Raw genomic sequence first — 27,651 nt, 5'->3', positions numbered from 1 at the left:
TAAAGTAAGTAGAAAAAAACTTCAGTTTTATAACATTAGACGATAGATACACGCCATTGAGTCATAATAAATGAGAATTATTAGAAATGTCTGTTTCAAAGACACTCTTGCCGTATTGTACCTGAACTAACGTGTGCCGTACGAAGAATTTAATTAAGTCTGAAAACATTTTTAGCTATATCATTTGATTCTTGATAGGATTTGATACCATTGTTTCCTAAAATTGCTATGACGTTTGAAAGCGAGGCTACGAAGATAAACGGTTTAATTTAAGAGGCAAGTTTTATAAGTAAATTTTGTTGCAGACAAAAAAGTAGTTTTATTGACTATGATGTTACATGTTTTACTTTCCTGATAATGAGAGTTAGAACACAAGCTAGGCACGCATACATACATTCATCGTCGCAAAAGTCACTTTGCAGGATATTTTCCTTTGTTCCAGAGAGTCTAACAACGAGGAGTAAACAATGAAATTATTTTTAGTCTCTCAATCAAACAACCCTTCTAGCAAAAAATCGGCGTTCAATCAATACGAACGAAACAAGCATATTTCGATTAAAGATTAACACAAAGAGAATAAGCTCTGTTAAATAAAACAGTCCGATGAACAGACCAAAACGTGTGTCTGAAATAATCCCCCTATGCGTATATTACAAAAACCTTTTGTGTAATTCAATATTTCAGTCGGCTCTCATTTCAATGAGATGAAAATCCTTTTTCAATGTACCCCCACGTTCGGAGCGAATGCGTGCCAGAACAAAAAATGCAGCAAAATTTATCGCACCGAAGCGATTCCCAAAGGATTATTTTGAGTACCCTCAACGCTCTATTGAGTGACGGTGGTCAGCGTTCCTTTCACAATTTACCGGTATGCTGTTGTTCTACCAATCGTCGCTATAAATGAATTTACATATTCAGCTAGTTGTCCGCTCCGAGTTCGCAAGAGAATTTGTCTCTGTTTTTTCAACGAATTTTTTGTCCTAAAAATTGTGTTCTGATGCAAAAAAATATAGTTTGGCGATTCGTTTTGCTTGTAACGTCTATATTTGTTAGTTCATTTAACTAATTTATTGTAAGCATAAAATACCAGCAATGCAATTATTGATATAAACTATCATTATTGAAGAGACGAGTTAAACCTAGTCATTAATAATATTTTAATTCCAAGCTACTGAAACCAGTTAATTATTCACTATAATGGCAGTAGGCTCGTTGGTGCTATAAAATATTTGCGTGACTACGGCGTAGCTGCCTACGTGGCTACGGCGTAGGCACGATTCATGTGTTTATAACTTTACTTAATTTAATATGATGTTTTTGTTGTTTTCGCTGCTCATGCTGTTTTGTTTAACTTTTCCGATTCTATTTACTATAAAATTCTAAGTTTCCATTATGCATTATCTCGCCTCAGTCCATAGTTATTAATTTTCTTTCGTGTTTATTGTTTGTATGGAGCTATGTTCTACTTTTCCATGCCTTATTATCATAGTGTACTTTTCATTAAACTTATCATCACAGTGTATTTTTTTCAAATTCAACAATAAAAATGCTTCTCGTACTATCGGCTCGAAGTTTTGCTTTGTGGCTACAGGTGGTGAATTCCCATGCGCCTCGAAGCATTGGAACTTCGGAACTCCTCTGAATAAATCAAATATGGCACGATTGTTTTAGAGCCCACAGGAATAAACCGCTTTAACAATAGTTTTTTTAACTATACAATCTTTTTTGAAATTGCTTTACAGAGGCTCAAAGTTTTAGTGGTAATTTTTAAGCAATTAGAGGAAATATTTTGAGGCTTTACACTTTTTGGACTTTTTTATTGTTTAAAATGAGTATCTACTGCCGAACAAAACATAGGTACCAAAAACTTCTAGACTGGACATAGGTAACGTGTACATTTTCTACAGCAGACAATAACGCATATTATTTTTCAGTTATACAGGACACGATAGGATTTTGTTTAACACAGGACACAGGATAGAAATTACAGGCAGAACCAATTAAAATCGTCATATTCTCGAACCATTGTCTATGCAAAGTATTTTGTCACAAACTTTGGCCTTTTGCTGTAGCGTTTAACATACTTTCTTTGTCGGGGAATGAGAATAATTCTTAAACGTCGCGTCGGGAAACGGTTCCACGAAGAGCTTGTGCCTTTGTAATTTATCTTGTCTCAAAGGTGCGCGATGCAGTGCACTTATGTATCTCGCTTATAGCACTTTTATGATTCACATTAGTTGCGATATCATATAAGTTGCTGTGATGTAGATGTAAGAAGAATATGCTCTTGCAGTGTGACAAAACATACATTTAAGGTTGTCAACGATACTGATGCTTTGAATGACGAAAATGCAAAAAAAAATATAAGCCATTGGTATGGGTTTCTTTTAATTTTACCCACCAGCCTGTACACATTATGGAATGCAATAAAGTTATTGAGTATTGAGTATTGAAGTAATGATAGTGACTGCTCATATTTAATTTATGTAGTTGAAAAACAAGGTGCATGATGTACTTAGTGCATTATGAGCTCATAGCACTTTTATGATTCACATTAGTTGCTATATCATATATATTGCTGTGATATAGAGGTAAGAAGATTTATAGACGAAGTGTGACAACATAGAGGTACAATAAAAGATACGCTAACGGCATGTTTGACAACCGCACTTATGCATTGCATGTTGAAAATGCAAGAAAATATTCTCACACTAGAAACCATTGGTATGAGCTTTTGGTACACAAAACAAGACCTCATATTTAGATATCTTCTGAATAAACAAAGGTAAGCGCTTTTCACACAGAAACATCAGTTTTAAATAGTATCAAAAATATTAAGAGTTCCGCGAGTGTCCCGAGCCATCGCTCGCGACTGTAAGTAATGCACTTTTCTTGTATTTCACAAAATAGGACCTGCCGTCGCTGCCTTCACATTTTATACCGACTTACTAGACCTAAGGACGTGTTTACAATAGACGAAACAAGCACGGGCTTAGCTTAAGCCGTGTAATAATTACCTGACTGAGTTTCTGTGTCTGTGTGAGTGTGTCTGTGTGCGATGCTCGGAAGAATTACTGCAGTTGTGGATGGCTAGATTAGTCGGTTAAAGACAACCAGCCGAATATTAAAACGCCATTCAATTATTAACAGCCAGCTTCTTCATCAAAAGTAAAAGCCAAAGTGAAAGTCATAAAGTAAAAGTAACGGTCAAATTAGTTTTCTCTATTAGTTTTGCTGTTACTTTAGCCTTGAAAAAACGAATTTGGCCGTTACTTTTACTTTATGACATTACTTTGGCTTTTTGTAAATTTCTATAGCAGAAATATTTCTAAGGACTTAAAGATAAGTATTATTATATTTTTGCTGTTTCATTGCATCGTATCGAAAGAACCTCATTATTGTGTATATTCATGAAACGTGGTTTGTACTGCGTCAATTATTTGGGTTGGCGAACGTTACGGAAAATCGTGTATCATCTGTTGCGGAGTAGTTCATAAAATATTCACCCTTACTCACTCACCGGTGCCTCACAAAATCAATGAGGGCTTGTGTTCTGTTTTATGTGTGAAATGATGATAATGATGATGACACACTTGATGCGTTTACGTCACTTTAATGATACTCCTTACGTAACAGACGTGAACCTACGTTAAGACATTTCAATCTTCGAAGACACTGAACTTTGTTTGCTGCGTCCCACTTCACCAATGTAGATGCATCTTAACAAACGCGAGGTAGACACGGAATCTTTGTTGGCATGACAGTGCAAGACTTACAAGTAATGAGATATTCGTGTTTCGGCTCAGGACTCCCAGCTTTTGTCGTCTGAACTCAGCACTGTGCCGGTGTACTTGTTGCTTTGTAAGGACAGGCGGCCATTCTATTTATATTCTTACTCTTACTACACGAATGCCGTTTTAGAGAACTCTTCAAGAACCTGTAGTCTGTTTTGGTACAACACAACATTTTGAAGAGTAAGCTGAAGATAGGTTAGTCTCATTTTTATGTCCAAAAGAACAACTTTGATTACTTACAGATGGGTTGGTTTCAAACAGGTTCGTTACACACTATCAGTACATTCTAATCAGTAACTCATTGTTCTCTCATTCCGCAGTCTAGCAATAAAATAACGGGGCAACATTAATATAATAAAGTTGGGACTTATTCGGGAGGGTCGCGTTCGCAGAATTGTATTATTAACTCCCACACTTATTGGAGGATAAAGGTAGACGGTAGGATCGGAAAACTCAATATTAAGAGGGAGGCAAATGGCCACCTGTCGCGTCTGCAGTTCAGCCGTTTTTTAAGCCAGCTAATATTATTAGCTAAGTTTGTGTGAAACGGTATTTAGGTGGCATGCCAATCTTGTTAGTAACAAGTGTTAAGATTTTATTTAAGGAGATCAGAAGGTATTGTTGGCCTCGTTCGTGATTGCTGAGCAAATTGCTTTATGTTTGTTGTATGACATTATAAGTAGGTATCTATAAAAGGATAAACTCAGGTAAGTAGTTTGTTTATGAGTAGGTAATTATTACTCGAAATGCGCATTGAATATATATACTCAAAGCAGTAAACATTACAGTTTTAGGAAATTCGAACAAAATGTGCTACCAAAACCGACGGCTAGTAATTTTGTGGGTAAATACCTACTATTTACACCAACTCATGAATAACTGTGACCTTCAAGCTGAAAGTTGAAATTGCACTTGTGCAGTGTTGTAACATTTGCTTGTATTGTACAAAACAAATGTTGGCTATTTGTTCTGTACAATACAACATTGTTTTACCGCATTTCATAATATCGCTGTTTACTATCAAACAGTGGACACAGGTCAGCTCAAAACTAATTAATAAATGGTATTTTCAGACAATGTGTTTCAAATGTACTAAATTGAATTTTGGTTAGCCTTCAAACTCAGGTAACCGCAATCAAACAATTAGTTTAAATCACCCTTTCATTTTAATGAATCGTATTGTTGGATAATTTGTAGCTAGTAAATTATCCAACAATATTATTCAAATTATTACTAATATGTATTGTAGATGTGAATGGAATTCTGTGTCTCTGTCTGTCGCGCTTTCATGCTAAGTACAATGATTATTGAACCTAACATAAAAGGCTGATCGGGTGTAAAAAGTCTTCTGGACGCTGATAGATTCGTGAGGAACAGCCAGTACCTAGCAGCATAGCATATTAAATTAAATGCCTTACAGATGGACGAATTTATTTTCATTATAACCGAAGTGAAAACGTACAAGGAATTCAAGAACTTTTTGCCGATAACGATTCTTGAATAGTTCTGCTTAACACATAGGAAATGTAAAGATGCACATTACAAATATAGTGTTAAAAACAACACTATTTTAAAGATCACAACGAATACAAAACGCTTTATAACACTATCGATTATTAACTGACTTTGCACGAAGAACTTGATACAGAAACTGTGTACTTTAAAATACAGGAAGGCAAAATATTTTCGCATCAAATCTGTAGACATAATGACCTTTTGCAAGCTAATGTTGCGTAAACAGGAATTCATAATGCCCTCCTGCATTATTCACTAACGAAAGCTCTCGGTTCATATTTATTAACACAGTACCGTGCTATGCGCAGTACTCATTTTACAAGTAATTTAGTATTCACACGTTTTGGGTTTTTTTTGTAACGTTATGAATTTTACATGTGACATCGAAAGGCAAGCAAGGTTACATTGTTTTCGGCATTCATTTAACACTAAGAATCACTGGCATTAGGGAATTTATTAAGTAGCTTGCTATTTATGTAGCTCTCTCTCCCTTGAACGACCCTACACTTATAATGTCTCGAATCTTCGGGAAATGCCACACAAAGCCTCTTGTGTGTATGTAGCGGTACACAATATTACTATAACGTCACACTATAATTATTTACTAAATATTCGTTCGGTAAGTCAAAGGATATTTAGTCAGAACTACAAAGGGAAAATTCAATATACATATATAAAGTTTGCATAAACCTAGAGCGGCAAGAGGTTTACTCCGCCACACCGACAGTCCTCCAAATGAGAGATATTTGAGAAGCACTCCCCAGCTCACTGGAGCAATAGCTACTCAAATAATATGTTTATGTCTTCACGACTTATGGATTGTTAGGAAAATTGCTATTTGTGGCGGCAAGACATTTAGTATTTCCGCGTAGTATTTATTTTAGAATAAGAAACGCATGATTGTATTACTAAGTATGCAATGGTTCGTTTACTTATAGTTTTACGTGGAATTTAATGGGAGAAAGAAAGAAAGGAAAAATATTTATTGAAAAACACAAGACGCATACACATAGAAATCTATACATATAATAAATCTGTAGAAAAGTAATTTTTGTACATTGAAGAAATTGACAAAAAAAATAGCCAGCATGTTAAAGAATAACTAACAGAACCCATTTCCATCATTTTTGTAATTTTTGTCTGTTTGTCTGTTTGTTCGTTCGGGATTCACGTAAAATCTACGAATTAAATGCAGACAATGCTTATATACAAAAATTCTACGTAACTTGGGGTATTATTTAGTTTTTGTTTCATCGAAATCGATTCACTTTATCAAAAGATATGATAAATTTTGAGAATTCAAGATGTAAAATATTACGACACGCAATCTATTTGTCAAAACTGTACATTTGAATGTTGTACTTATATTAGTTGATCGGCCTATTAGTAACCTTTACACAGAAAATCACACCTTCATAAGTAACTTCGGAAGAAAAAAAAATGAAAATTGTGTTTAGCCAAGGTTAAAGTAGCTCCATCTGTGGTAATCTGTGTTAAATAAAATACATAAAATTTGTCAAAGGAGCGAGGTGGTAAATGACAATAAATTACCATACATTCTTTATAGAGGATTATTATTTCAACAGATGGAGTTGTGTATTTTCCGTAATTCACCATATTTTAACACGTAGTGTAATTTTTCGATAGACATTTCAATAGTGTTTGTCAGTTTGCCGTGTCACATCAAAATCCAATTATAATTATTACCTTGATGAAAGGAAAATAATAGTTCTCAGCCAAATTTAAAACGGTGCCATCTAAATTATTTTTTGAATATTATGTCAAAAATGATGACTTTAGTATAACAATTAATTATCATTTAAAGTTACAGATGGAGTTTATATCAGGATTTTTTCATAAACATAGTTTAGCTTCTCTTCCACTAATGTGGTGGCCTTAAAACAAATTACTTTGAGTGAATAGTATTAAGTAGACCTTCATTATTTTTTCTGATGCAAAATATGTAAACTTAATCCTAGAAGAAAGGAGGATCTGTCTCTCGCAAGTGCTGCTAAGCGTGAGGTAGGTAGGTAATGTAGGATTCTGTAGCTTTAAGAACAAGCCCAGATACAAAGTGCAGATAAGAAATGGGAGCTTTCTCGATTTAATACCATACACACGTAAAATGCTTTATGCGTCTGAAAACGTACAAATTGCGCGTCGCATACCAGAGATATGCTTACTTTCAACTTCTGATCGCAAATACACTGGTCACGATTACGAACAGTCTCAGTAAGACCCGAGCCAAGTCTAAAAAAACACCTTTTATATAAAACTACGTTTGATGTCATTCAATCACAAAGACATAATTGTTTTCTGTTGCAAATCCTATCCACCTGTATCCTATCCTATGCATTGCAGGTGTACATTGCACAAAAACCAATGGTATCCTATTCGAGAAGTCAAAAGAGTCGACCTGCCAACGTCAGCTTCTGCGCTAAGCAAGTGTTCTTAATAGTACCATCAGAATTACTTTCATCGTTGAATGAGGTGAATAAATTTTCAGAAACCACAATAACAGTAGAAGCCAAAGCATATGATCGCTTCATAGAGCTCTGATTGGCCCCAGTTGACCAAGTCAGGTCTGATTTGTTCGTTCATCAGATCTTTGAAAGTTTTTCGGTGGACTTTTTTTACTTACTGTCGTCCTGTTTACCTGTGACACAAAATATGGTATATAAACGCAAGAGCGAAATTTTCCTGGTGTGCGGTAGTGACGCCCAGTATACAACACTTCTGTTTCTTTTGATTTGCTGGCTCCACCAAGAAATGACAAATTGAGAGCGTACATTTTGAAAATCTTGGCAAAACTGCAGGTTTCAAGTACGAACACATGAAGTGGACTCTCACAGATACGTACATTTTGCCTATTCGTGAACTAATGCAAACATTTCGGTGGAGTCCCGGCTTAGGCCTCCCCCACATTAGGCGTGCGCGATCCTCGGGCGTGTGAGTAGCGCGGGCGTCGCGAGCACGCTGCATGAACGTCGCGTTTTGCTGCCCTGCGGCATTTACCTACAGCGAGGTCGCGGCGCGCACGTGCCACTCTCCTTGACGTTTAACTGCTAAGGCGTTTAGCGGGTGGCGGGGATAGCAGGCGAAGGGGTAAGAACGCAACTCGAGCGCCGCGTCGCTTGCACTCTTCACACATGCCGCAGGGCAGCAAAACGCGACGTTCATGCAGCGTGCTCGCAACGCCCGCGCTACTCACACGCCCGAGGATCGCGCACGCCTAATGTGGGGTCAGCCTTACCATAGTGAGTAAGTGCACAGAAAATCCCCGTCATACAAGTGTTTCTCCCCAGTAGTGAAACTATCCTACCCTATGCGCCTGCTGATGATGATGACTCATTTTATCATCCATCCGGCTATTCCCCAACTATGTTGGTGTTGGCTTCCAGTCACCGAATCTGTTTGAGTAGCAATATTTTGCTTGGAGCGACTACCTATCTACCTATCTTCAATCCAGTCAACTACACAAGCCGATATCCATGGTAAAACTGACAGACTTTCTGGCTTCTGATTAGTCGGAGCAGCTGCAGAAAATGTACAAATGACAGCTTTGTCAGACTCAAAGCATATCATCATCATCATCATCATCAGCCTATCGCAGTCCACTGCTGGACATAGGCCTCTCCAAGTGCACGCCACTGAGATCAAAGCATATAGACATAGATTATAACTGTTTCCTGTGAAAATTACTTACGCACCATAGGTAATAATTTTCCAAATTGGCTGACTAGATCCAGAGATATTCACAACGTCACAAACTTTACTTCTTTTGTTTAGATAAATGGTCACATCCACAACACAACCTTGATCAATGAATCTATGCGACTGCTAAGTGCAAATCCTAATTATACTGTCACGTGAAAGAATGCACCTACGGGATAAGTAGTATTTTGACTATTCTATATTGCCCACGCAGACGAAGTTGCGGGCAACAGCTAGTAATAAATATAAAAGTAAATAAGGTTGCGCCAAATAGGTCCAGTTCAGCAAAACATCACCTAGTTGCTTGGTCCGAAAAGGTCCAAGTTCATTATTCAAGGTGCAAGACACTCCAAGATTTCTGTTCTCTCAAGAGTACAAATGCATACATTTGCATAACTGTTTCGTAGGCAGCTAGCATTAGTTCCCGAAATAATAAGCTGCTACAAGTGGGTACCCAGACAACTTGACATCACTAGGAAAAAATAATACGAGAGTGCATGTTTATTTGAAACCTGTATACAACAACGAAACTGCAAGCAGAGTAAACAATAAATCAAAGATTGGTACGATTACAAGTTTAAATGTCAACTCCTATATCTTATTCATACTAATATCACATAACAAGACTGCAAATATAAACATGAACAGATAATCAGGCCACTTATAACTTCCACGAATCATTCCTTACACTCAAGTCTGAGTTAAATTATTCATGCATATAGGTTTAACAAGCAAGTCAGTCTAACAAGTAGAAGGATCGCGTGCATGCAGCCTAAGGTCAGAGGGAGACTAGACGGTAACTTGTTGCTCTAACGCGAACAACTTTGTCATAATGATTCTAAGATAGTTATATTTACTTAAGAAACTTGCGCTCCGTGCTCGTTATGCAACTTAGTTGGGAATTTCAAGTGGTCAGCTTCGTGAATGACGGCCCACGGAGATGTAACTAAGGTACTGAGAATTACAGGTCTATTCATATTCGGTGTGAGTCGTGTTTTGTTTCAGATACTGGTCCTGTTTCACTGGTTAAGTACCGATAAAGTTTCAGTTATTCGATAGTTAATGGCTGCAAGATAAATTGCCCGCAACTCCTCATAGGTCCAGTTGAAAACCAGCGTCAGGCACTAGCAGTCTGGCATAATGCTGAACTGGATCTATTTGGCGCAACCTTTTGTTACTTTTATTTTTTTTATTCCTATGTGTATGTATGGCTTGTGTAAATAAATATTTTTTCTTTCTTTCTGCTTTAATTTCTAACAGATAAGTTGCAGTTAGGCTATCAAAGACTTTATCAGTAACCAGTGAAACTGGCCATGAATATGTGAACTTGAAAATGTGTTAAAGTTTATAGTAATATATCTTTTACAAGAAATATTCCTGAATAAAACTGAAAACTGGTAAACACACCTAATGTAAAACTTTGACTTTCAGAATGATGTATTGGCCACAAGCATTTTTGTGGGAAATCTATCCGACGAAAGTTTTATAAAAGATTTAAATCCGCTGCCCGGTGCAGTCAGTTTCCGTCTAAAATGAACTTCAGTTTCAAATGTGCAGTTAATATTATTTTATGCATAAATTGCATGGAGTAGGTCATAATGTCTATTATTTATTCTGTCTGTCTAACGTGCTCTACTTAGGACTCTGCTTGGTTCATAAATGAAGGTGTACTTTATATATTCCTTTGACAACGTGTATATTATCCTAGAAATACACTTAAGTATGTTATGGAAGCTGTTCTTTCCTCGGGAACCCTTTATTAAAGCTAGCAGATAACGTCTTTTAGCGAGATAACACACTCAGGCTTATAATTTACCTAATTTATTAACTTGTGGCTTACCACGGCTTCAAGGAAAAAAAGTAAGTGAACTTAGTCAACTTAGTTTATAGCAAAATGGGGACATTTTTCCCATACCGGGATAAAATGTAGCCCGCGTTACTCGGGAATAGTTTTCCAACGGTGAAAGCATATTTCAAATCGTTTAAAACGGTTTCCTCTCTGTTGTGTTATTTGTTTAGATAAGTGTATTTATAGTACACAAATAAAAACACATCAGAGCTTAGCGTCCGCACACTGCAAAGTAAAAAGTCAAAACATTTTTTTTAAAGAAAATCTTGACCGACTAATCAAAGTTAGTCGGTCTAATACCGCCTAAATACTTTGTCTTTGTAATCCACTGATCTTCATACTGAATTTTGAGTTCAAACAAACTATCGGGCGACAAAAAGTTTGCAGTATTCGGGAGCTCTTAATTAGTGCGAGAATGTTTCGGGGAAGCGCCATTAATATGCAGGAACTAAACGAAGGGAACACAAAAACTTGGCCATGTGTTTACTTCGAATTTAAATTCGTGAATAAAGCCTGTGTTGTAATTTGGGTCGCTTTCACGGACATTTTGTGCGTTGGTTTTTGTTATCGGTTTTAAATTGTTAATAGCGGTTTTCACACGATTTTCTGGATAAAATATAGCCTATGTTACTCGGGAATAGTGTAGCTTTATAACAGTGAAAGAATTTTTCAAATCGGTGTAGTATTTTTGAATGGCTTTGCTAGATTAGATAGCTAGACTGCCTAACTGCAATAAATAGAAGATTAAAAGGCAGTTCAGTTTTGGAAGAATTTTCATGAAGAGAACACCACATTCGTACCGTTCTTTTCAGGCTCGCTAGCCTCCGGTTACGAGTTCGAATCTCTTCTGGGTCAAGTCTGTTCTTTTTGTATATTTTTATGTAATTTTTTTTTGTTTGTTGTTGTTGGGCGCTTTAACTGATTAATTATTGGTCTTGTCGTAATACTATCACTATTTTTTATTGTTTTTAGGGTTCCGTACCCAAAGGGTAAAACGGGACCCTATTGTTTTCGCTCCTCTGTCCGTCCGTCCGTCCGTCCGTCTGTCACCAGGCTGAAATGTATGAACCGTGATAGTTAGAGAGTTGTTTTCACAGATGATGTATTTCTGTTGCCGCTTTAACAACAAATACTGAAAATCACGTTTGTTGTATGGGAGCTCCCCAAAATAATTATTTAATTCTAGTTTTCAGTAATTGTTGCTATTTTCAGTAATTGTTGTAATTTCGGCTTTCTAACTATCACGGTTCATGAGATACAGCCTGGTGACTGGGACAGAGGAGTGAAAACAATAGGGTCCCGTTTTACCCTTTGGGTACGGAACCCTAAAAATGCGTAAAGAAATAGCAAATTGCCAGTTTATTATTTTGGCATTATCAAATACACTGAAATCATTAATGATGTATCAAAATACTGTTTTAATGATAGTATTATGATTATAAATTATATTATTGACTTAATAAACGCTGAATAATTTAATAAAGCTTTAATCCATGGATTTTGTTTATACGTAAATAGTAGCTAAAACTCGTATTCAAATATAGTTGAATAAGGGCGTCGGGTGTACAATTTCGTGACCGCATTTTGCATTTGATCCGTTTCCTTTTCTCGGCACCTAACCTGACTCCGAAACATATTACCACTTCAATTCCTTTAGACGTTTTCCTTATAAAAATATTATGTAATGTTATCGTGACATGAATACGTGGGATATTTACTGTGGCACGGCTTTAGGATAAGATTTTGGAACCTTTGGTTTTGTCATGCATGTTATCGGTAAAGCGGATAAAAAATATTTTGCTGTATATGTAGGTAGGTACTACTTTTCAATGTTTATATTTGTATATTTTCTAAGTATATCTTAGACACCAACGACTGTGTTTCGGATGTCATCCTGGGCAGTCGTTACGGGTAGCCAGAAGCCAGTAAGTCTGACACCAGTCTATCCAAGGGGTATCGGGTTGTCCGGGTAACTGGGTTGAGGAGGTCAGATAGGCAGTCGCTTCTTGTAAAACACTGGTACCCAGCTGCATAAGGTTAGACTGGAAGCCGACCCCAACATAGTTAGGAAAAAGGCTCGGAGAATGGCTGTAGGTAGGTAATACAGACTCGATTTATAAAATAGATGTCAAACGTGAATTCGCAAGGGGCTAGCAGTATGAATTAATCTTGCCAGATATTATTTTAATTAACAGATTCGTACTGACCTGGATTCAGGTCTCATGAGGACAACGCTTAGGTTGGTACATTTCAGACGAAGTCTTCCTGCTAATATTATTAATGAAAGTTAGGTATTATACTAGATACTCCCTACGGTTTCCCCCGTGTCTCGAGGGAACTACGTCCCGCATTCGGATAAGAAGCAGTCTTAGACCTTCCTCTTTTGCCAGTACATATTAGTATTAAGTATTTATTTACTACCTACTTTAATTATAGCTACACTATTGAATTGGGATTTTTTTATAATGATAGTCATGACGTGTTATTAAATGACTTTTTCATTCCAGTTGTCCTGCGCTCCATCCCAGTTGGGTGATCTCTTTACACGATAACAGCCGCCGTAGCCGATAATCGGCTAGGAGGACATCATCACATTACATGTATATAGTTAATTGCTAGCTATTAACAGTATATTTTGTTTCAGCGTTGGCCACCATGCCGCGCTGCTACATGGTGAAGAAAGGCGTGCAGCGGCACGAGGGGCCCCCGCCATGCAGCCCGACGGAGGCGAGCGTCGCGCCTCCGTGCTACAGCCCCGCCGAGCACTCCGCCCTCACAGGTATGACGTACCTCCGACCCAGTACTTTCACACCAACAGATCTACGTCGCGATGGCATCTTTTGTACATGTAGTTGTCAGTTGTTTGCTCGGCCAAGACCCGAACGATCAGAGCATTGTCGTGCAAAAAACCGCTAGTGTAAATGCTCTGTAATTAACAGTATTTATAAGGAAGGAGATAGCTCACGTCATACAGCCTTGCTACTAAGTGTGTTCTACTTTTTTATTCATATGCGGGAATGACGTACGTGGCTAAATTTGCGGTTGGAAGCCAGTGTTTCATAAACTTTTTGCTAAACATCATGATGGTTGATGGCAGTCTGCTGCTGCATGTATTATATAAGGCTAATTAACTTGATGAATTTCAGCTGATTTTCTGAGTAAGAGTCAAGTATAATATTATACATTGTAATGTCTAAGTTCATGTAGGTACAAGGAATATGTAACCTGATTCTGGATTAGAGGCATTGTACTTAGGTCATGTAAGACTGACGCTGCAGGCTACATCAGTTACAAGTATGCTAGCTATATGAAGATACTATAGTATAGATACATATGTCAGGTAGGACAATGTTACGGTTACCTATCTATAGTATTAGGTTATATGTACGGTGTACTGTACTGCAATGATTGTAAGTATATAAGGCGGTTGTCCGTAAGTGGTTATAGTTATGACGGAATTACTAGGAGAAAAATGTAATATACATTTATTCAAATACACATAATTAAACACTGTGCAGTAGTAAGTTTATTGAGGACTGAGTTATTGATTGGGCTTGAACTTATATGATACAATTTTAATAGATCGAAATACGTGAATTCAGTCACAATATGGAAGTGAAAACTTTGTTTTGATTCTTCTGTCACCAATTGAAATAACTAAGAGATGATATGGTGATAAATGCCAAAAAGTAAGTAAAATTTTATATTGCTTTTCATGAAAATAAAGTTTAGAATATTCAGCCCTTTTCCCGTTCATTTCCCAGGGGAATTCAAATAAGATTAGCACGTGAAAATGATATCAGTTCCTGCTTTGTTCCACAGTTTTTTTCAGCTACCTGTAACATTCGCAACAAGTGGACATCTATTTTATACTTACAGTTCAGATTTTATCATTTATGAATGCCAAAATAGGCTACGTTCCAGGGCAGGCAAGTATCAATGCAACTTTTGTACGTTTTTACGTATTATCAAATTATACCTTAGACACCAGTAGCGGATTAAAGGTGGAGGAAAACATCTCGAGGACACACGGACTATAGAGTATGAAATCATCATCCCGCATTGAGAGAGCGTGGTGAGTAACGCTCAATCCTTCTCTGTGTGAGAGGACACACACACAGCAGTGGGACCTTGAAGGCTAACAATGATGATGAATCCGCATTCTGGTTTATACTTTAAAAATACTACGAGCAAAACTTGGCGGAAATGTTGAAAGTTGCGTTATGCTGATGAGAACACAATCCTGGGAGCTAGGAAAACTACGACATTCGAACTGATTGAAAGACAAAGAAAATTTTCACCGAGTTGGGACTTACAATCCGTCATGGGAAAAGTTTTGCTGCGGAATCTAAGTGGAATGCATAAAGCGATTTCAAGTAATAAATGTATTAAAAAAATATCAGTCGGTTTTCGTTTTAGCGCTAAGGATTCTTAAAAGGAAAATTTTAATGTGCTGAAGATTTATATTTATTATTAGATTAGATCTACTGGTGTAACGAAAGCAAGGCAGTGGTTAATCTACAATAAACGCCTGTATATACCTATAAAATTCAATCTAACACTAATAATTGAACTTCAACGCAACTCTTTAAAATTCGCGCGTGGAAATAGACCGGGCTATAAGTAACTACTATAATTGTCTTTTAACTATTAAAACAGTGTTCGCGACTGGAGCCGACTCGAGCTTATTATACCTCTAACTGGTTAATAGATTTAACGGCGTCGAAGCCCTGCCCTTGTCCAGACCTTGTTTATTTTTCCAGTAATATACCTATTAGGTATCTAATTACCTGTCTAGTGGTTGAAGATACTCGTTATTTTATAGACCTCTTTTGTTATAAGAAAATCTATTAACTTTATTGAAGAATATTGGTATCATATTTTTCTTTATTTCAGAGATCTTTCTTGACTAACTCTTAATCATTTTTGGTCTTTGTCAATGCACACTATTGGTCTATTATAAAGCTAGTTCCCCGTGCTATTTCCGATAACAATTTCTCACCGTTCACAAAATAGCCAGAATTCTTTCCTCACAGCAAACTATCGACCATGACCTATCCATCCACTCGATTGAACGATCATAAACGTTTCGCATAGTACACTACATTCCGTGAAGTCGACGCGATCCGTTTGCATCGCTAGCCTATCGACGAACGAGTGAAATCGAGTTATATAACGAACGATTTCATTTTTACCGACTCCAACACCCGCTTCGGAATAGCTACAAATAAGATTTAGATCAAATCGTAACAGGCTACCGTCACTTTTAAATTCATCTGGTCTCAATAAAATATTTCACAGCGATCGTCCAATAAAATATGATTTAATCTGTAAGGTTCAGAATATTATTGGTATAGCTTTTCTGAGCGGGAAATAGGAAAATGGCTCGTGTTAAAATTGGAGGTTGCATAAACCTTAAGCCCAATATCTTTGAAGTGTTAAAGCTTACTAATAGTTTTGTTGCTAATTTATCGGCCGTGGAACGTCCACTGTTATCGACATATGTTATATCACAATATATGTTATATCACAATAGATTCATAACGAACTAGAAATAACTTGAAGTTTGATGCTATTGTCTCAAGTGCATTTCACTCTCAGTTGAGAAGTAGGTAAGTATGTCGAAAGGAATTGCGTCTCGATATTAAGTTTCAGTCGCCCAGTTTCTACCTGTGTCTACTATGACGCAGACTGAGTATTGTTTTCAGACTTGCTGTGCGAAGTACCTACTTACTTAACTATGTATACCCTTTGAATGTGTTACGAACTAGTAATTCATATGCATAGTTTTATTTTTAGTGGCTTTCATTTTACAAATAACTTTTTTAAAACCTTTATTGGTTTATTGGATATTGTGTTTCAGCTTATATTTTGGTGCCGTAAAAGCGCATAAAGCACATTGGCAAATATCAGAATTTATGTATGGGTATTTAAGCCATATTGTTTTATACGTTGTTTGAGCATAGTATTTAAAATAAATACAAAATATTTTAGAACAACTCACAAATGTTTGAATGATACGTATAGACGTCAAAAAAAAGGAAAGAGAAAACGGTTTTTTTTGCATCTGAGATGCAACAGTGTCGGCGACGTGGCAAAATACGGTACAACATTATTGTCTGGTAGTTTTTACGTTGTTATACAAAGAAACGCTTCCATTAACCATTGTTTGTTTTATAAAGAAAACTACAAAATTTATTTACTTCTTCGATAATGAATATACGATTCATAATATACTATGCAGTATAGCCAATGACTAAAATGTCAGGCTGTATATCACCTATTGGATTTATTTATTATTTATTTATTGCTTATTACAAGGTACATTATATATTCTAAAAGGTGTTATTCTAAAAGATAGTTTACTTGCATCGAAACTTGATGTAATTGACATAATATAGCTAATCCCCTTTACAGTTTGTGCTGAGGAATGTTTGGGGTCCAACATTAACTTTTTAAGGTAGTTACAGTACTCCAACGGTATCATTATAGCGCCAACTACAGACTTACCGAGCCAGTTGTGCAATTTGCCAAAATAGGAACTAAAGTTTGACAGTCAGAGACGTCGGTACGCAGCAGGGTTAGTTAGACAAAAGATAGAAAGTGTTTTAGAACCAGCATGGAAATAGGGATGAAAAGTCATAGTTGAAAAAGGAATAACCTATAATTTTATGCAAGATATAATAATTTTAAAAAGGCCAAATTGGCCATACGTAGTCTTAGTATTTTGATAGCATTAGCGTTTTTTGGTAGAATTAGGTATATTACGGTTATAGTATACCTACCTTACATAACATCTACACATAGTTTTGTAATTGTTTGCATGGAAACAGAATTCATTGTTGCAAGAAATACAATGTATGTCGTTCTAAAAATACATGATTTTGCTCATTCTGTTCAGCAAAGTTGGATTTAAAGTATAAAATGTTTTACATTAGTTTTGCTTCAGGAATGTTTCTATACAGTTGTCGCTTACAGCAAATTCATTTTAAATATTTCGCCTTTATAAACTTGGAAAGTTTTCGAAACAACTTTTAATATTTGTCATTCTATAACTTAATGGTATTAAGTAACTAGTTGTGACAGTTTTGTAAGGGACGTCGAATGGTACGAAATGGTAAAGGAAATGTTTCGGTAATATTCATTAAGCCTTTTTATAGATGCGTTCTTAGATTTCTTTTTCCTACATATTTGCTTAAATGCACAATTAATATACATCGCTGTTGGAAAATATACCAGTACAATTAGTTTCGGTCAAGTTAACGACTCTTACGGCCAGTTTCTTCATCAAAAGTTAAAGTTAAAGTTATGGCTAAAGTAATGTCTAAAGTAAAAGTAACGGTCAAATTCAATTTTTCTATTAGTTTTGCTGTCACTTTAGCCTTGAAAAAACGAATTTGACCGTTACTTTTACTTTAGACATTACTTTAACTTTAACTTTTGATGAAGAAACTGGCCGTTACACAATACTTCGAAAAGTTTAATATACCTACGTGTCAACACACGATAGGTACCGTGAAAGCGCGACACTATTGCGAATTCCAAGGATATTACGTTGGAATCGACAGGTGTGAGAACTCCCACCAATATTCGCTAAATTTTATGAAGACGCAAGCGATGGTGTCCCAAAGTAAATGCAATGTCTATTCTGTATAATAATGATGTGCCTCGAATCTGATATCTGTTACTAGAATAAAAAACTGTCTATTTTTTACAAATCATTATCCACGAAGAATCCGATTTTTCAATGTTTTTTCTAAATAACACTGTTAATTTGTTATTTTAACTTTTTATAATACAATTTTATCTACATAGATATTTTTTTTTTTAATCTTTATTAAATTACGGGGTTTTTTCTAAAAAGAAAACGACACCCCGATTATTGAGTACAAAATTAAAAATGTAAAACTAAATTAACCCACCCGTAATCTACTACCCACAATAATAATACAATACAAAAAAAACGTACAATACATGTGTGAAAAAAAAGGGGCAAAAAACAGCACCCACAAGTTTAAGTGCATCAAGAATTAATACAATTCACTTAAAGTTTTTCACCACTATACACAATCTAGATGCAATCAATAATCGCGTGAAAAATTCCCCGATACCTTTTGCATTTAAAAAAAGGTGGTAAATGGATGCGACACACTTAGGCTCCGGCGATGGTTAGCGGTGGCAGCACAAAACGACCAACAAGGACCTGCTAAGTGCATTTAAAAAGGTAACGAGAACAGGTCCGAAGTGGTGTTTCCTTTTTATTCTGTTATGGCTGAACGTTTTCCTATCCACTGGGTTTTTTGGCGTTCAAAAAAGTGAATACATTTTCGTTTTAGAAAACTACCGCCTCTCCGGTGTGAGGTTTATTCAGTAAACTTTTACTGTAAAATTTTGTTTGTTGCTTTATTTTGAATTTTGTTATTTATAAACTTTTGTTATTTATTAACAAATCTTTTTCAAATAGTGGCAGAAAAGGGCATGCAACTCTTCGTAATTAATTAACAAGTGGCCAAAATACCTAAATAATATATGATTATTGACAAAAGGTAGTACATATTATATGAAAGGTAGTAGGACCAATTTAAGAGCAAATAAGTACCAACGAACCACCTGTAGCCCACGACGAAATAGCCGCCCCTCAATTTGTCTTATATCAGAAATTAGGCATTGAAAGAGAAAAAAGAGAAACAATTCACCGAGTGCCGAATACGGGACCGCCATTTTTCGTTCCTATGAGTGTACTTGGCGAGTTGCCAGAAATAAGAGCAGGGAAAAATAAAAGATACGTGGACGGGCCGTATTATATTTTGTAGCAGCTAAACGCGATTTTATTATTTGTTTTGTTGCACATAGGTATGATTATAAAAATGCCACCTTAATATCGTTTTATTTCATTTTTTTTAAATGTAATTGGTTTCCAAAGATGTTAATGTTAATTTATTATCAACTTCATCTTGCTACATGTATCCATCATCCTCCGAGCCTTTTCCCAATCATGTTGGGGTCGGCTTCCAGCGTAACCGGATTCAGCTGAGTACCAGTGCTTTACAAGAAGCGACTGCCTATCTGACCTCCTCAACCCAGTTACCCGGGCAACCCGATACCCCTTGGTTAGACTGGTGTTGCTACATTGCTACATTGCTACATGTATCCCTAATTTAATTTAAGGTACCTATGTGCATTAAATTGATCTGCGCTACTCCAGGCTACTTTTTGAGTATCCATTTTACGGTTCAAGTGGTATCTTCCCGTGAAATTCCAGGATGAGGAGCCGTAATGAAGGCCTGGCGAGATAACCACATAGTGTTAAGTTTAAAATGTATTAACCTCCTTGTTACATCGATCGCCACTAACCGAGAGAAATCTTACTAAACTGATTGGCGTAATCCATTATATTTGGCCGTTTCGATCATACAACGTCTAAAAAATACTACATGTATACATACAAGATACACGCAGAAATCAACTCTGCCTGGCAATCGGGCCAAAAAACAATAACGTTAAATACATTCGGCAATAAAACTCATCGTGTAAATAAATTAATCATTGCATTATAAATATTCCGATTGGGGTTTCGAGTAGATTAATCAAAATTAGCAGGAAATGGAATTCAGTTTGCATTTTCGTTGATCTTTCAAAGAGAGAATATCAAATTACTATTATGTATGAGTGATAAATGAGAGAGTAATAAATTCATCAACATTAACGAAATATTTATCAGTCGAGAGTTTCATTGATGGGCGAATTAATAGTCGCCAAAGAATCGGAGTTTGTAATTTAAATCATTTTGTTAAAAGAGCATTATGGAAAATAAATCTAAGTTATTTAAGCGTATATGACAATGGCATGCATACTGTAATTTTTGATTCGTAGTATTGTTATATATATCTTTCTCTAGCTATTTTGTTCTCCTTGTTTTATATATTACGGAGACAAGCATCGTTTAGTATTACAGATAGACTGAGGATTCGTTTAATCAGAGATAGTTCCAGGAATACAATGAATATGCGTTATCAAAATATTTAAGCTACCTATGTACCTTCCTATGTTATATTACTCATACAAAGAGCATAAATTCTTAGAGCCACACATAGCTACAATTTAGGCAAAGAGAAAAATATAAGAAAACAACATTGATGTGATGAACAACTGTAAAAACGCTAAGTTTTATTTTAGGTGCGATAAAAAAGAGAATTGTAAAGCAATTACATTTGCAATAGGATATGAATGTTTGAATTTCGTGTTGAATCTATGTATTTCATGTATCTATGTATTTTCATGAACCAATCATAGCTTAGCGGCTGAATCAAATGGAAATTGGAATAGTTGTTGAGCATGACCCGGATTAAGTACTTAATATTAATAACTTTGGTTATTTACACCTATGTGTAGGTACTAAAATTTTATAAAACTGAAGAGTTTGATTGCTTTTAAGCGCTAAAATCAGGAACGGTACGATTTATCGTTAAACAATACACATTAAATTGTGAATCAGTGTATGTACAAATATACCAAAAAAATAGATATAGACATCAGTATTCATTCATGAGACTATTTGTTGGACATAGCTAGACCTTTTGTAGACCTTTTCTTAACCTGGTTCAATATTTACAAATCAACAGAGATTTGAGAGTGATATAACATTCCAGGCCAGCTTCAGGTCTCGGCTGCTCATCTCAGGGGAGAGCTATCTAGGTGGAACATATTTTAGTCCACAAGTGTATCACAGTCGGCCACTTTCTTGGCATTCCCAGACGCTCAAGACACCAGGTCTTAGGGGACTGCAATACTTGACCGGAGAAAAATCAGGAGCGGGCCAACCACTTGAAGTGCTCTATAATGTACGTGGTCTTGCAATGTTCTGAAAACGGTTACCCATCCATCACCGACCGTGGTTAGAGAAGCTGTATCTCTTTAATCTGTTCATCCTTAAATATTGATCGTGCTTATGAATAAAGGTATACAGGCAGTTGAGCCTGAGGATGGACGTAGGTTACTTTTTACCCGGGCGCGGGAATTCTATTTTTTGAACTGGCAGGGGAAGTAGTCCCTTCGGGACATGGGTGTAATTGCGGGGAATACTCAGTTGCATAATATACGTAGGTATATATTACTAGTAACGTATTCAGCCAATAAATGTGCGCGCAGATTTAATATTTATAAAAAACTCGCTGTATTTTTTTATACAATCAAAGTCTAAAAACAACGGCATTTATATTAAAAACTCTGCAATGTTTCATACGAATACCTCGCTGGATTTGCAAAAAGTCACGTACCTAATATTGATGTATACAATGTTGTGGACAATCACTAGTTTTTTAATAAAACCTTAGTTTAGTGCTGACCTGCTCAGAACCCGTAATGAAAATATGTATATAGCTGAGAAAAATGTAAACTATGTAGTTACTAAATTGCCTTTTTTATTGTAATAGTGATAGTTTTTCATTCATGAAAATATTTTTTTTTGCCAAGCGCGCCGATTCGCCGTTTCATTTTTCAAGTTTCATTTTTAAACTTTAGATTAAAAGTGTATGTATTAAAAGTGAATTAGTTCCCTCAGGGTGCGGATGGACCCACGGGAAGCCACTAGCAGATCTAAGGAACTAGTTGTAAGACCGAACTCTCTAAATCGGATTATCAGGCTGAGTCCGACGTAACAAGTTAGAATACTGATTAGGCACTTGTTACGCCTCTGTCGGCTGAGCGATCCAGTGTTTATGTACCCAAGTACCAGACTAACCAATGAGGTTAGTTTCGTTAACATGTAGGCGTTTGAAAGGACCGTGTCATCAACTGATGAAGTCACAAAGACTTGAAAAGTCATATATAGTCATAGTCGTGAGTACTTACTTAAAGCAATTTTTCTCAAAGAATCTTCAACAATCTTGTCTAGACTTACAAACAAAAGACAGTCTGGCAACTATTCAATATACTATTCACATCATATCGCTCTTCGCCGACCCTCACAACAAGTTTAACCGTTAACAATTAGAAGGCGATACTGATAGTTTGTCTGCAGTTAAGACACGTTGCGCTAACCACAGTCGATGTCGAAATTGTGACGGAGCGAAGTCGGCTCACAGCTCCACAACTAAAGCTGAACAAACACCCAAACTTCGAAAGCTCCAAATAGGTATTCTACTTCATCCTACTCGTTTGTGAAGCTAGGAGTTGCTGGCGTGAATTTACCCGTTACCATTGTCCCTCTTCTGAATAAACCCCGTCACGGTGGAGTTATCAAGACGAACTCCTAGCACAATTTCGTTGATAGTTTGCGCTGGGTATGATGCAATAATTGCAATTAGAGCTCTTGGTACCGAGCTCTGTAATTGCTGCGGGATTCTATAACAGCTGAGGTTTGTTAAGGTTCGTGTAGCATTGGATTTAAAAGGATTGTGGGTTACTGAGCAAACTCAATATATGTAGGTAATATCTGCGTACAAACGTTCAAAGTTCTTAAAAGAAAGTTTGCTAAAATGTAACTAATCTGTAATACATCTTCCATTTGAAATTTTCTAACGAAATTTAGAAAGCTTATACGTCATATATACGCCGAGAACTATAAAATTACTAACGCGAAATATCTTGATCGAACAGCTAAGCTTGCACTTTGCAACGGATTTTAGTCTTTAAAAGCTTTTTGTTTAGGTGGGAGATTGCCTGAGCTGATAGATTTCTTTGTGAGAACGTTGGGGGTGAAACTAAAATGATATAAAGCAAACAATGTCTTTGGGGAGAACATCAATATTTTCATCGGACCTTCGTGGAATACTTGACAGTGCATTCTTAAACTATTTTTGTGTATTGTTGTTTGTTTTCTGGTTTGTTCATTTTGTGGGGAGCGCGGCGCTTCTATTCCCTTTGTGCTGGTCGCTGTTTGATGAGATTGTACTATTGGTTCGTACAGACTGGCGTCTCGTTGCACAGATTTAAGTCGGGTTCAGTGGGAAAAGTTTCAATCATTGTGGAATGTTAGATAGTGGGTTTCCCTTCCCACGACAGCTTAGTGTAGTTAGTTAGACATTATTTATTAGACGTGAAATATACTTATTCATAGACTAGAATTTAACAATTACTTCGGCGTATGAGACACGTTTTAATAATTTCATAGTCACCTAAGCAAAGAAGGTTATATGAAGCTACGTATACAGTAAAACCACTCGTTACTCTGGCTACCTGTAGCGTTTCGACAGTATCGTGGGACGCTGCGGCTTTTCATTCACTCACACATACAAAGTTCTATTCGCCTCTTCACAGTAGCGGACAGACCCGTATTGCCTTTTTATTTGCCTTATAAAAACAAAGTCATTTGAAAAGCGGGCTTTGAACATTGTAAAAATATTTTCTAAAATAAAAGTTAATGTACTATTCTGTACAATGGATGAGTTTTTCAGTGAATGACAACGGTAATATGAGATAATTAGCTGCTTCCCTTTGTTTTAGTTCTGTGTTCCAAGCCAGGGCACCAAGCCAGGATATTTCAGTTGAGAACTATTTGCTATTTTAGCTTGAAAAGCTCATTCATTACGAGGAGAACGAAGAGCGCAAAATAAACTTAAATTCGCATTTTGCTTACAGTATTAGTGGTTTCTCATTAAAATAATGTAATTCTCCGAAACTACACCTACCTGTTTATTATGAAGAGTAATGTTTTTGAGGTTCTTGGAACGGATTTTGTTAATTATTTTATGAATGAAAAGCCACGTTAATTGTTAGTTCAGACAACATAGATGTTTTCATTAAATTATATTTTTATATGAGGTATTACGGGGTATACCCGTTCTATCCCTTAATGTATCCCACTTTGTTCATACTGGGAATGGTAGGATATAACGAGCTGAGAGTCAGGAGGGAACTGGCACTCATATCGTATTTAGTCAAAGTGCTAAGAGGTGTAATACACAACCCCGATATTCTGGAGCAAGTGGGCGTGTGCGTCCCGGACAGATACGTGTGGCGACGGCGCCGGCCGCCGCTGCTGGCCGTGCCGCGGGGGCGCACTAACTTGCTCGGAGAGGCACCGCTGACGCGCGCACTCCGCACCATGAACCTCATAGCAAACGAAATTGACCTATTTTGTTGCTCACTGAGCGAGTTTGAAAGAACCACAGTATTTATTATTAGTTATAAAACATAGAATTAGATTATTAAGTGGAATTCCAGTAGTTATATTATGTATATATAGAATTAAGTTACACTATCGAATTAGATTTAATCTGTAAGGATAGTTGTAAGAGAGGAAAATAAATAAATAATAATAATAATAAAATATTTCCAAGAAACAGCTACGTACCTCTCCTACAAATTACATTTTCGAGAGAAATATTTCTAAGTTGATTCAATAGTACACACGTAACATGTAATACTATAAAATCTGAACACGAGAATGTAATATTTTTAATGCTCCCTGCAATCATATCTTCCTTCCTTTAAAATATTACGGAGCAGTACATTTTGTACGTTCACTTTGGTCCAAAAGGTTCATTTTACGAGTCTACCGGGCACACATATAAAGGATACAGATTTTCTTTAAATATCCGTTAGGTATATCAATGTATCTTTTCAAGCTTTCTTAAAGTTTATAAAATGTTTATTTTTAGGAAGTACTTAATGTATTGTGCATAGAATATAAGGGCAGTCCCCACCACCGGACAAGTCTGCTGCAATTGACACAGATCTGTATATCAATTCAGTGTAATTTCAATTTGTCATATTAACTTAATAAAGCTTTATACTCATAGGTTATAACGTCCTAAAACAAATCGTGTAAAAAATATTCTTAGACACGTTTCAAACGACAGTTTAACTTTCTTCTAACAACATCATGTTTTAAATCCTCATGAGTTACTTCTTCTCTTTATATTTAGGTAATGTAAATACTTTGCAAATTCTCACTATTTCACATTAAACATGTTACCTATTCGTCTCACATTTTGTGAATAAGAAAACCACGTCTCTATGTATGAAAGTTCACAGAGATTGTAGATACATGTCACCCGACTAACACGAGTTGGAACTGGCAAGATACTTTGGTTGATTCAAACTTACATCCTTACTAATGTTGTGAATAAAAAGTAATTTTGGATGCGACTTTTAAACAAAAGAGATTTTTTAAATAGTTTATACAAGTTTTGTAGTAAAGGTTAACGTTGCTTCTATACAATTATTTTAGTTATCTTTTTATTGTTCGTCTTTAAATAGTCGTACTTAGGCACGCCGCCCTGTCGTTGGACGTCAGACATTAGATGAAATATGCGAATTTACGTGATAAAATGCAATTTAAACTACGAGAAACCATACAAATAAAAAAGGTGTTTTGTTTATACTTCTTTAAAATAAATTGACACAAAGCAAGAGCAAGTTTTCTCATAATTAAAAATACCTCCCGTCTTTTAATTCAGTGAAAATAAAGTACATTTTGGTCGTCGCACCTTGATTTCTCTATCGAGGTGGAAGAGTTCTCCAGTCTGCATTCACTTAATTATTTCGACGACGCAAAGGGAAGGCAAAAATAAATAAAATTTAATTAGCAGTGAGCGGACTCAATGCTGTTAATTAAGTGTGGATAAAGATAATTACAGGTTCTTAGGCAGCATTTTGTCGGGAACGAGAGACGCCGTCAATGAAAATGTTAGTACCTATCTGTACATAAGGCTGCTTTTAAATAAAGGACGATTATTTTGAACGTTTGATAACATAATACGCATTCAGATTCTCTTTGTTACACATCCCGTATGTAACAGAGAGATAAAGGTACGGTAAGCGTATTGATACAGATAAAAATAACGCTGTATACGTGAGAGTTTATAACTTACTGACTTGGAACAATGTGCCGCGTCTCCCTACAACGGCTAGACGAATTATTGCCGTTTCCGCGTGTTAATAAAAGCATAATTTATTCACGTTTGACACGTAATTGCCGGTATCCAGCGGCGTGTTGACGGTGTTCGCGACAGCGTTCAATGAAAATTCGATGAACACAAATTCTGCGTCACATTGAGCGACAAAATGTAAATATGACAGTTCGGGATTCGGTTCACTGGAGCCTATGTTTGCAGGCTCTTTTCATTGTTTACTGTTTAGGTATTGGGCTACTGTTTATCCTTTAGAAATACTTAATTTTACGAAAATGCTGCAATCGAGAACCCAGTCGTATTTGTGAAACAATTAAAACAAAACACGCCTGCATGAAAAATATCAAAAAAGATTGAACAATCGACGATATGAGGCAATATCCGGTAATATAAAAGTGTTGCAAATAAGTATATACAAAATCCTCGCGAAAAATATAACCCTCCTGGTACAAAATTGACTATCGAAAATGATTGAAAATATACCCATCAATTGCTGAAACCAAAATTAGGTGTGTGGCTTGCTTAAATATACATATAGCATTCCGCGGTTTACCGCACGTTAAAACACGCAGGTATGAATGGACCAATTTAGTGATCACGTGTAACCGAACAATTTGTTTTAAACAATTCAAATCAAGTTCAGAATCCGCTAAAACGGAGCGCAATGGAGAAGTTAAAACCATGAATAGCACTTCCTTATTGAAAAATCTCTTCTCAGGCTACTCCGTGGTATGAACGGAGGACGGTAATATAGAAAGTATCCCTAAGCTGAGATATTTTAGTGTTTAAAAATGTATCCTCTCCGCTGTCGTAGACTCTGGGCCAAATACCTAACGTGCGATTAAACTTCGATTTTTTTTCGCCATTCACATTCTAGTCACGGTGGAATTCACACTGGTATGAAACCATTGATGTCATGGCGAGA

At 36.3% G+C, this 27,651-nt stretch overlaps 1 protein-coding gene across 1 annotated transcript in view; it reads left to right on the top strand.

Annotated features, from left to right (window-relative positions):
• Window positions 1–27,651, top strand: part of LOC110374510 (zinc finger protein SNAI2) — a 59,351-nt gene that overhangs the window by 19,348 nt on the left and 12,352 nt on the right. Inside the window, exon 2 of the mRNA XM_021332246.3 lies at window positions 13,517–13,651. Within this exon, the coding sequence (XP_021187921.3) occupies window positions 13,528–13,651 (124 nt within the window). The 5' untranslated portion in view covers window positions 13,517–13,527. The remainder of the gene's footprint in view (window positions 1–13,516; window positions 13,652–27,651) is intronic.

Source organism: Helicoverpa armigera, chromosome 1 (assembly GCF_030705265.1).
Source record: "Helicoverpa armigera isolate CAAS_96S chromosome 1, ASM3070526v1, whole genome shotgun sequence".
Lineage (NCBI taxonomy): Eukaryota > Metazoa > Arthropoda > Insecta > Lepidoptera > Noctuidae > Helicoverpa > Helicoverpa armigera.
This window is presented reverse-complemented; position numbering and strand designations above follow the sequence as displayed.